Below are 12314 nucleotides of genomic sequence, written 5' to 3' on the forward strand. Positions count from 1 at the left end.
TTTTATTATAATTTGTTAAGTAGCAAAAAGTAAAAAAATATTAAATTTTTATTCCCTACAAAAAACCCCTTCACCCCTAAACTGACATTAATTTCCCCAAAACTTTAAAAAATTTAAAAAAAACAGTTCAGATAATTTTCCTTTAAATTTATGCAAATAAACCCTTTTTTGGGTACTGCAAAGTACACCATACTTTAAAAGATTTTGGGAAATAAAAAATAAAAGCTTTCTGAGGTATTACGGACTCTAAATTAAATGCTTACTTAATTTCATTGTAGTTTACTCATTTGTTGTTGTTTTTTGTTTACCTAGTTCCAGGCGACGGTTGGATAAAAATAGAAATGGAAAACCAGCATGATTATTATGATACGTAGTTTCCCCTGAACTATGATAATAATAGATTGATGTAACTATAACGGTATAAATTCATATGTTCATATGTTCTATCATTTAAATATATTAAAATGTTAGCCACGATTTTGTTTCTTTTCATCATCAGCCAAGGTAAAATTATATTTTGATAATAACTAAGAATTCTTTTACAAATTTAATCGCAGGCATCATTATAAGTAAATATAAAAGTTTACATAAATAAAGTTGTAAGTATATTGTAGGTGTTTTGCGTATTTTAAAACAGATTATTTTACATTTTCAGGGAGCGTAAGTGTAATATTATTCTGTGGACTTAATTTAACCAAATATGATAACGAAACTCAGGAATGCAATAACTGGAAGGTGATGGACATAAGAAATGTTAGGCCATTATTTGTACCGCCGACAACAAACTTTAACTCCACTTCAAAAATTTTACAAAATGACCAATCAAATAAGTCGTCAACAATTAACACTTCTCTCAGGTATTTCTTTATTTCTTTAACATTGAATAATAAAATCAAATATACATACGTGTATATCCCAAATGTCAGTCTTTAAAGACTTAATAAAGTAATATGTTTATCCTATCCGTTTAAACAACGTTGTTTTTTAACATAATATCACATGTAATGACTGCGCTTACCGTATTGTTTTGAAATGTGTAAAGTTTATTTTGTGAAATCCACTGACATTGTTTTCCAGTTGGTACAATTTACCTCAATCTATTATAACATTCTATTGTTTTGGATGTAATGCATATATCCTAGCATTCCTTTTAACTTTAAAGCTACCTGTCTCCAGATGAACGAAATGTTAAATACACTAATAAGTATCCTCTTTTTTGTTGAAAAGCATCGTTACATTAACTTGTAATGGAAGAACATTTAGTACTTATACTAATAAGAAAGGCACTGTCGGATGTTGTGGCCCAGTGACATACCAGCCAAGCAAACAAACTTGCTGTCAGATGACAAGTAATGAATACACAATCTATGACAATAAACCGGAAAGAAATTATGTGTAAGTACCTTTAAATGGAAATTGTTTTTTGTTTTTAGATTATCATTAGAAGAATAATTATATGCATAATTATATAAAACTTCACTTAGCTGTTTGTTAAATCCTTTAATGACAACATACAGGGTCTTTCATTATTTTGCAATGCAAAACACTTATAGGGGAGATGTCTCCGATATGATGACTACTTTTTTATTATATAAACTTACAGCTGTTGTGGCGTACTTGTGTTTGCAAGAAGGTCAGCCAAATTACCTTGTCAGCATGGTTCACGCAACGAGGCACTGATGAGTAATAAATTGCCAACGCTTAGAAAAAAGTACCCTGTTTGGTCAAGTACAAAAATTGAAATATGCAGTAAAAAATTTGGTAAGAATTCTTTATATAAAAATTGGATACTTGAAAGTATTTGGTTTAACCGAAAAAGAGAAAAGAAACACCACACTCTTAATAGGCAAAACAATCTTTACATATAACTGGAATTCTTGTTTAAGAAATGTAAATTGTATAAGAGAAACTTTCATTTTCCTTTGTTATCCTTATTTATTCCTTAATGTAATTGAAAAAACGAAACAAGTTTGATAATCTGTGTGTATTAATAAATCTTTCATCATTTCTCTACTTTATAAATTTCAAAATCATGAATATCAGAAAACATGAATTTAGATATACAATGTATCCGATTTCTTGAGTGTATTTTAGATTTCATGTCACTAAACTTAAAGCTGCACGCCTCCAGAAAAGCAAAAATAGTTCGATAAAATCAAACCTGAGAAAAATGTAATAAGATTTAAGAAAAAGTATAAAGATGAAAAAAATCAGGCAAAAATTTTCATATTATGTGCGATTAATGACCATATTCTTAGTATTCATAACTATATTTCTACTGCGTTACTAACGCAGTAAGGGCTATTTCTGCATATTTTGACCTCGTTATGGTAATTTACATGGGTTGTAAGTGCCATTGATAATGTGTTAATTCCATTCTTTTGGTTACATCACAAAAGTATGCTGTTAAATACATTTTCAAATTTTCATAAAAATAAGCATGGATCTGGAGGCATGCTGCTTTAAACATTACAGAGCGTAAAGAAAAAAAAAATGCAACAAGTAGATTATAATCTCAGCTTTGTACAAAACACATGCATGTAATAAAGTCGCAACTGAAGACAAAATATACTTATCGAGGGTAGGGTGAAAAATGGGTGTATCTCTTTATGTATGTCAAATCAGTTACAACTGTTACACAACCAGCCTCGATATAACTCAATTAACTCTTAATACTCACTCGATCATTGCTATTTTATCTTAAAAAAGTATTCATTAACTTAATGTTTTTAAATGCTAACTGATAAATCAATTAATGACACTTTAAAAATTGCAATTCAGTGTTTTACGTGAAGATTACGGGTGAGGAAGAAACAAAAGACAGGCGTAATCTTGTTATCAAAGTCACACAGTATGAATGGAATGGACTATATTTGAGACGTGTTCACATGAGAAAGAACATTGAAGCTCCATTGGACAAATACAGTCAAAAATGGTTGAAAAGAAAGACATTTGTAATATTTTCAAATTACGAGTACCTAGATGATGTAGTTTTCTATCGTCACGATAGAGATGCTGTGTTTAAAGCATCAAGAAGAAAACATTTTGTGTTAAAGAAACTAAGAAAACTGTTGAATACTTGCTAAATACTATAAATTTTTGCATGATTGTTGTAAACCGCGAATGGTTGACTTGAAAACTGCCACAGGCCTGACAGAAATACAAAACAAGAGGTTTTATAGTAACGTTTTCTACGTACAAAGTAATGTCTCAATACATGAATGGAAGAATTACTCCTGGATTTTTTAAAACGCATTTCACATTCATATTGTATTTATTTATCATAGATTTCCTATGTTCATAACGTACGTTTTATTTCATAGTTTTATATTTTTTATAGTTTATATATGCTTTTTTAAATAATTAGATGCATTGTTTTTCTGAATGAATGAATGAATGAATGAATATATAAATAAATAGATAGTATAAACCGCCATTGTAAATTTGTAATTTAATGTCTTGCATGCACTGCATACCATATTAATTATACATATTTACAATATAATACTTTATATTGGCTACAAAAAACTTAAAAAAAAAACCCGAACCAGACAAAACAATAGTTTAAATATTTTCGTGGGTTAAATCAATGAAAATCATCTGTCTACATTTGTAAATATATACATTGAAATCCCGATAAAAAGACATACACACCTGCTTTCAAATTAACCGTAAATTATACAGTGAACTACCGATACAGTGTTACATTATTATAATGATTTAATATATTTTGTAGTTCGCAACATTTTCGTAAAGTTAAATTTAAGGGTTGCTATATTTTTCTAGTCCTTCGGGATCATTGATTCCAACACATTTAAGTGTTGAAAATTGAGTACCGCTCAAACCGGTGCTTAAGGGGTGAAATTTTTTATCATCCCTAACGAAATCGAGCCTGCAATTTTCATTTAATTGTGTTGTGATTACTGCTTCCGCTGGATAACCTTTATAAATGATTATATACATTACCAAACCCCATATTGCATGGCAAAGTTCTCGTAAACCGAAAGTAAAACAGTAAGCGTTTGATGTAAAGACTAACACCGTTATAATACGCCAATCGCAAAATTTACACTTTTATTTAAAAAGCAAAACAATACAATACAAAGACTTAGATTGATAACTTAAGACTTATCTCATTTTTACTTTATTTCACGTATGCACAACTATGCAGGATCAATTCGACAACACCGAAGTGTAGCATCTGAGGTCTACCTCGACCAGTAAAGCTGAAAATTGGCATATGACATTTAAAGTTATAATTTGACTTAAAAGTTTGTACACTATGATGCTCAAAGTATCTTACACAAACAAGATATTCTCCGAGATGAATCGATTAATTTTTTATCTATTATTGAAATATTGTTATAAGATGACAGATACGGAATCAGTTTTGGGAATTTCTTGAGGACCACTTATCTTTGTCAAAATACCCTTTACCGTTTCTAAGATGAACAGACCTAGACATTCAGGGGTCGTGTATATAAGGTTTGAACTTTTCTATTTATCACAGACAAATATTTTTACATGCATTTTACATGCCATCCAATTTTTCTTCTTTTCTTCTTCTCCTGTCAAGACAAATATTGAGTATTCTAAGGCCGTTGATACAATACTAGTCACAGGTGATTGCACTTTAGATATGCTTATGACTTCCTAAAATACAAACAAACCTCACTGTACAAATGACACAAGTTCTTACTTAACAAAAACAATTTACTGACTCCAAATAGTCACCCATTGACCTCTTTCTTTTATCAGTATTGGATGACATAGATATGGAATCAGTGATTACATGATAATCTATGATAACAATAATCTAGATATGAAGTATCTCTTTCAAGCTTATGCATGCACCAGCGCCTGCCAAATAACGAATTTTCGACTTTTTTTTCTTAAATCGTGTATTTGTGGCAAAATTAATTAAAAACGTTTAATCAATGACATTATTTAAACTTACGAAAGGCGCAATTATATACATTAAACTTGGTTCATACATTCAACAGTTATTTCACAAGAACAGCTTCTATTGTAATGACAAAATGTACAACTTTTTGAGGAATTCATTTTTTTTTGTTCTGTGCGTATAATTTGATTATTTATCTCCGTATAAAATCACAAAGTTTGATTTTTATGTTGTATCCAGATAATTTACGTATTTATTCAGAGTCTACTGTCTCTTAACAAACATGATCTATCTTGAATATCTACATTTTGAGAGCGTGTCCAAAACATTTATCTATTTATCAAAAACATATCCATCAAAACCACCAGAGAATACGATAGGCTATATTTACAATGAAAACTAATTTGTTTTCGAGACATCCTATGGAAAAAAGTAGTTTATAAACATACAAATTATTATAAAGTACTGGTATTTAAAGGCCCATGATGCCTCAGACATCCATTAATTTTATAATTCATTAAAACAACTAAATATGTGTTTAAAATGTTTAGATAGTGGATTTAAAGCATGTTAGATTTTAAACAAATGAAGAGAATAGCAGTGAACAAACAGTAATGTATTGTAAAGGTAGCAAAATGTAAACATAGTCGTATTTTGACTTACATATATAATACTAATTCACTATAATTATACCAATTACTTAAAAAGCAACAGCAGCAAATGGCAGTTAATTTATGCGGCAAAACAATATTGTTTTTGAAACTGTAACAAGATACCATTAATGAAATGTGTTAGAAAAATCAAAATGATAGCATATCTGAGGCATAATGGGCCTTTAAAGAAAGTTTGCGTAGGTTGCAGCTGATACATGTATAGAAAGAGCATTTTCAAAATGAATAAATGTATTATTAAACATATTCGTCAGAGATTATGATGAACAAAAATATTGAGTAAAAATCAAGAGATGTAATAATGTTAGAGTAAATGAAAGTAAAGTGATTTTATGACTGCCCTCACTTCATCATATGTAAGGATACCAGTTGAAGCATAAAGGTAGTCTTACACTATTGGGATTCTAAAAGAACAAAAACAACTGAAAACCGTTATATATTTTGTAGAATTGTATGTATCAGGTAAATTGCTAGTACGATAATGAAGAATTTAATTGATTTCAAAAGCAAAAAAGCATTAGAGTGCGACTTCCTTAAAGTAGCTAGGTTAAGGTTACAAGGCAATCATGTGAATAAATTAACTATTTTAAAGTGTCGGTATATTTAACTCCATTTAGAAGTTAATAAATGGAAACAATCATTAGAACAAGTGTCATCAATTTCTGGAAATGATAGAAATAAGCTTAGAACATATAGAATGTTTTTGAAACTAAAACTTATGTAAAACAACATTAGCCTTTTCATTATCGAAGAGCTATGACATTATTTAGATGCGGTGTTGCATCGATAAGACTGGAAACTGGGAGGTATGAAAAATCTGTCAATACATGAAAAAACTTGTTTCAACTGTACTGATACCGTAGAAGATGAGATACATGTTAATTTACACTGTCCACTCTATATACAATTCAGGGAAGACCTATTTGACTCTGCAAGAACAATTCTTAATAATTTTGACAACTTATCTGATGTTGAGAAAATGCATAACGTTTTTCTTAATCCATGTATGACTAAGTTTACAGCCAAAGCCTGTTTTAATATTTAAAAGCATAGACTTCTTTTACTTAATTGTAGGTAACTCTTCTATTTAATGTAGGTATTTTAAGTCAGACAGTGTTGTGAATATTACAGCTGTAATTTATTTTATTGGTTAGGAGTAATGTTTTTAATAGGTTTTTAAGTGTATTTTGTACATTCTAGTATTTTTTGATTTGTAATTTCATAAGCAGACTAGTGAATTGTTTTATATATAAACTTTAAGACAAAATGATAGATTCACAGCATTCCCAATACATTCAATGTAATGTGTGTATTGTATATAATTTTATTAGAATGTAAATATGACTTTTAGTAAGCTTTGCTTACACGTCTCATATAATTCTGTATTGAATGGCATATGCACTTTTACCAGTTTTAATTAATTTTGATTGCGATGTATATGTTGTACATGTGAAGAGAAGAAAATATGATATTTGAATTGAATTAAATTAAATTGTAACTTTAACGTATGAGCAAAGAAAAACAGCACTTGTGTATATTACTATTAAAGCGCAGAATAAGAAAAAAATGTATATCTTAACATAAGTTAAATCACAAAGCACATTTGATCTTTTTTTGTCTTGTATGATCTTCTATAATTTTGTCCGGAAGTACTTCCATTGAATAAATTCTACATTTGTTGACTGTCATGCTAATAATCCCTTTCATGCTGAATATCTTATATCGATTTGTCCAATAAAATAAACCATTCATTATTTCAGTGAACATTTCACGATGTGTATTGACTGAAAGTCAATTGGCAAACGTCGCGGGTGTGCCGCCTCGTCTTGGTTTGCACTGGTCGCATGGGTATAATCTTTACTCCTAGAAAAATGAGGGTTGAATTACTGAGCGAAAAACAACCAAAGTTTTCGTTTAAATGAAAATGTGAAAAATGAAACAATTATTACCCTAGCGACTGTTTGGTTAATAATTTACACAATTTCCGTCCGTTTATTTATGGTCTTCCAGTAGTAGAGATACTATGTTGACCTGGTATATAACAATACAAAATACCCGAACTGTTGTATAATTAGTACTACTGTTAATCTATGACACAATCTTATAAGTAAAATGTGAAAAATGCAACGCATATTAATACAATATAACTACAGAAGAAAACGGTACGGATATAACATGTTGCGTTTTAAATTACAGATATATGACATTAACCTAATTTTAGTATCGGGACATATTCATCACAAATTGAAATAGAGCACGTTCACATGAAATATGTATGTACGTGTACTTAGTGGAATAATTTACAACTGCCTCTGGAGCTGAAAAATTCAGAAATGGCTTGATGTAAGGTCTTTGATATTTAATGGTCTCTTGAATTGCAAAGCAACTTGCATTAATTAGAGTAAAAAGATATCGACTTATTGCTAGATAAATTTCAATAAAAAATATCTACAATGAGATAAACAGGACATCATAAAAGACAAACAGCAACAAAAAAAAATTAAAAAAAAATGATAAAAGAAAAGAAAAAAAAAGGAACAAAATGTACAGCTTTATAAATATCAATTCCACCCAATCAACATAATAATCATATTGTTTTGTATTAATTAAGACTTATTAAATTAAATCACATCTAAGTTCATTGTAATCTTTAAGATAAAGTATTATTGTGACAGAACAAAATATAAGTTACTTTGACAAAGACATAACAGAAAAGACGAAAATTCAACCGTCAAAGGCTAACCATAAGATACCAATTACAAAAACACCGATAAACAAAAAAAAGTCCACTATCAAAAAAATAGTTATATAAAGGTGAAAAGCCTACTATATGATCAATTGCCAAACAATGTGGAACACGGGAAATCGTCGTTTCTACGTCTCAGGCCTTTTACTGGTTAAGGCCTTCAAGGACCAAGTAGATATTTATCTTATTCAATCAATACTTTCTATTTGTTAAGCGCAATATCTGTCACTTGCCCTTACCGTTTAAGAAGCGAATCTTGCCCGCGACTTTGGATTCGAACATGTGAGGAAGCTATCCAACAAAATTACCCGAGGTCTTCCTACACCAGTAAAACCTGGAAAATCGCTCTTTGACCAAGAGAACCCTTCAGGATGATCTGAATAACTTTGGAAAAATGAACGATCGAATCGCCCGAATTCTGACTTAAAAACTAAAGATTTTTGCATTTGAACATTGACCTAAGATAATAAAGTGGCAATCGGTTTATGAATAGCAGAAAAAGGGGCTCGTTAAAAAATCCAAAAATAAAAAGTGTGAGTAATTGATAGTACAAATGTGTTATAAAACGTTTGCTTGCACGCCTAAAAATAGATACTGGGATCCTTCATATTACCGGGCAAAATATGATGTTTTTTATCTGTAACTTTTATTTAATATAATAAAAAAGAATGGAATTTTACCCAAATAATTTTGGGTTCTTAATACACGCAAATATTACTTTATCAAACATAAAATCAAACATTTGACCGTAGAAATTTGTTTTTAAAGTAGGGCATTATAAGAGGAAAAAATCGTGTAGACAACTCAATTTACCGGACATTGTGTTTCAAAATTGTTTGAAGTCGAGAATTGAAATTAATCTTTAAATAATCAGCAAGGAAACAACGACTCTTCAATGGCAAGGTTAAGATATTGGAAAAACCCAGTATGTCACTAGAAATAGACACGGCAGCCATGCCTGTTACGAAGAGGCCAATATATAAGGTGTAACTGAAGTTAACACTATTAATTCAATTTACGTATTGATTCTTCATGATCCTTAAACATATGAAACATTTTGATATTTTAATAGAATTCTGTTCTTTATCATACAGTTTCCTTTTGGTCATCATGTAGAATGTTACAAAAGTCATAAAATCTATTTCATTTACATTTCATGTAGAAATTCCTCCAATGGGGCGAAACCCGTTTCCTTACATGTTATTTTTTTAATTTGCATTTCTTTGTAAAAGACAACAACGAGATACTGTTTGGACTAAATTTCAAATTACTTTTTATCATTAAAATATGTTACGATTGTCTCCTGAGGTAATGTTGTGATAAATTAAAAGTAAAACCTATCTAAAATAACCCATTAAGGGCCTCAATATTTGGGCTAGCGCAGAACGGATTATTACCCCGCATGACCAGGCCTTGATATAGCTAGTGAACAAAAGGGCATGTTAGTAGGTAAAGAACTGAATCAACAATATTTACCTGAGAGTGATTTTGTTGTTATTTTCTGTGAGTGTACGATTCAGACTGTAAAATGTTTTAATCGAAGCAAAAAATAAAGCACTATTCGGCAGGAATAGCTTTTGTCCGGTAAGCTGATTGTCCGGTAAATATATAGGATCCCAGTAGAGATATAAGTGGACTTGAGTTTATGGGAAACCAATGTAAAATTTACAAAAAAACACGCAAAATTGCTTTTATGGTTTAAAAGAAATGAGTCTTTCTAAATGACTTGAACCAAATGAAAATCTGATTTGTGTTATTGATTAATTAATCAATTTAAATTAATTAATTTAATCAATTAATTTATAAACGATTATAACCTCTGCTTGTCATTTCATTGTAATCTATTTATTGATATCAGTTATCTTGTTAATATTTACACGAATAGAATAACAATATTGTTGACATATACATGTATATAAAATCCAAAACTATAAACATCGTATCTAAAAAAGAAATTTAATGCCTTTTTTCCCTAATAAATATGAATTGTGGAAGTTTAAACCTGGTTTGCCAAAACTATGTTGATACGTGTATGTTACAATGTGTATATTTACATTAAACAATTGCTCAATAATCAGTAGTAAATAATGATGTGTACATATACATTCATATCGTATTGTTATTTGCCATTAACTTAAACCATCTTTTGCTTGATACATTTATAGTGATGTAGCATTTTGTAAAGAAGTCAAAATTCGATATTGTGTACATTTTGCTACTTTTATGACAAATGATCTTTCATTCAGGCATATTTCCACAAGCGATTTCCATCTAACATTCTCTTAAACCATTATTTAAACATTATAAAGCTCATGTTTGCCCTTTAAATTGAAAATGTCAAACTTCATTCGAATAGCTAAATGGACTGAATGCACAACATAACAAAAATAGCATCGACTTTACGTCAGCGAAATGTTGAAAATAGAAAAAGATGAAAAAATTGTAACTTTTGTCTAGCAATTATTTCCTTACATGATGTACTTTTTATCCACCATCAAAGACGGATGAATATAGAGCCGGCGTTGTCCGTAGGTTGTCCGTCCGTCTGTCATGTTTTTGTCCTAAGTCCGTCACGAAATTGTCCGGTGCTAGTAAAACCTTTCTTGCATATCAGACAAGATTATCTACCGTTTGCACCGGTGCTAGAAAAACCTGTCTTACATCCCCTGTAAGACAAGTCGCGTGCTTAAATGACGTCATTCCCGGTACCTTTCATGAATGAATGGCGTTCTTAGAATGACGTAATTTTATCGTTTTGAATAAAGTTGTAAATCCATGTGCTACTGTAAGAAAAAAGTGCTATATGAAAATATTAGTTTACGTTAATTCTTTCCGAAATATGATTAACATTTGTAAGAAAAAGAATCAAACACAGGCTTGCGTTACAGACCAGAATATCTAGCTCTCGGGTAACTGTTTAGCGGAAACTTGGCAGAGCCGGTTATCTAGATATAGTACAAGAATATGATGGCCAACAATCTGATGGCCAATTGTTATGTAAGATGAGAAAGTTGAATGAATTCTAATTTCTACGTCTTATTAAATTAAATCATGAATTCCTGAATTGTTTGTCAAGGTTAAAGTTTAATTATAATGTACATACATTAACATTGCTTTTCATATTTAACATATTCTTGGATGTTTGTGGAAATTGTTTTTAGATTAGAAGAATAATTATATACAAAATTATATAAAACTTCACTTAGCTGTTTGTTAAATCCTTGTCTTCCAAAATACAAACAAACCTCACTGTACAATATGACACAAGTTCTCGCTAAACCAAAACAATTTACTGACTCCAAATAGTCACCCATTGATATCTTTCTTTTATCAGTATTGGATGACATAGATATGGAATCAGTGATTACATGATATTCTATGATAATAATAATCTAGATATGAAGTATCTCTTTCAAGCTCATGCACCTTATTATTTTAACTGAGAATAGGTGCAGTTATAACATTAAACTTGGTTCATTCATTCAACAGTTATTTCCAGAACAGCTCCTATTGTAATGACAAAATGTACAACAATTTCAGAAATTCGTTTTTTGTTCTATGCGTATCTTTTGATTATTCTTCTCCGAATAAAGTCATAAAGTTTCATTATTATGTTGTATCCAGATAATTTACGTATTTATTCAGAGTCTACTGTCTCTTTACAAACATGATCTATCTTGAATATCTACATTTTGAGAGCGTGTCTAAAACATATATCTATTTATCAAAAACATACCCATCAAAACCACCAGAGAATAAGATAGACTTTATTTACAATGAAATCGAGACATCCTACGGAAAAAAGAGTCAATTATAAACATACAATTTGTTAAAAAGAGGCTATGATGCCTCAGACATCCATATCCTTTCTGCCAAACATGTGTTTAAAATGTTTAAATACTGGATGTTTCACAACTTAAGAGAATAGCACTGAAACAAAAATATTGAGCAAAATCAAGAGATGTAATAATGTTAGAGTAAATGAATGTAAAGT

General features: G+C 30.0%; 1 protein-coding gene across 1 annotated transcript; it reads left to right on the plus strand.

The window, feature by feature from the left end:
- Nucleotides 1-635: 635 nt before the first annotated feature.
- LOC132728587 (uncharacterized) lies at nucleotides 636-3431 on the plus strand. Its single transcript, XM_060714251.1, has 4 exons — nucleotides 636-857; nucleotides 1228-1395; nucleotides 1604-1761; nucleotides 2782-3431. Exons 1-4 carry the CDS (start codon nucleotides 739-741, stop codon nucleotides 3084-3086), a joined length of 750 nt encoding a protein of 249 aa, XP_060570234.1. The 5' UTR covers nucleotides 636-738; the 3' UTR covers nucleotides 3087-3431.
- The last annotated feature ends 8883 nt before the right edge of the window (nucleotides 3432-12314 follow it).

Source organism: Ruditapes philippinarum, unplaced genomic scaffold, assembly GCF_026571515.1.
Source record: "Ruditapes philippinarum isolate M1 unplaced genomic scaffold, ASM2657151v2 ctg3089_1_1_1_1, whole genome shotgun sequence".
Taxonomy (NCBI): Eukaryota; Metazoa; Mollusca; class Bivalvia; order Venerida; family Veneridae; genus Ruditapes; species Ruditapes philippinarum.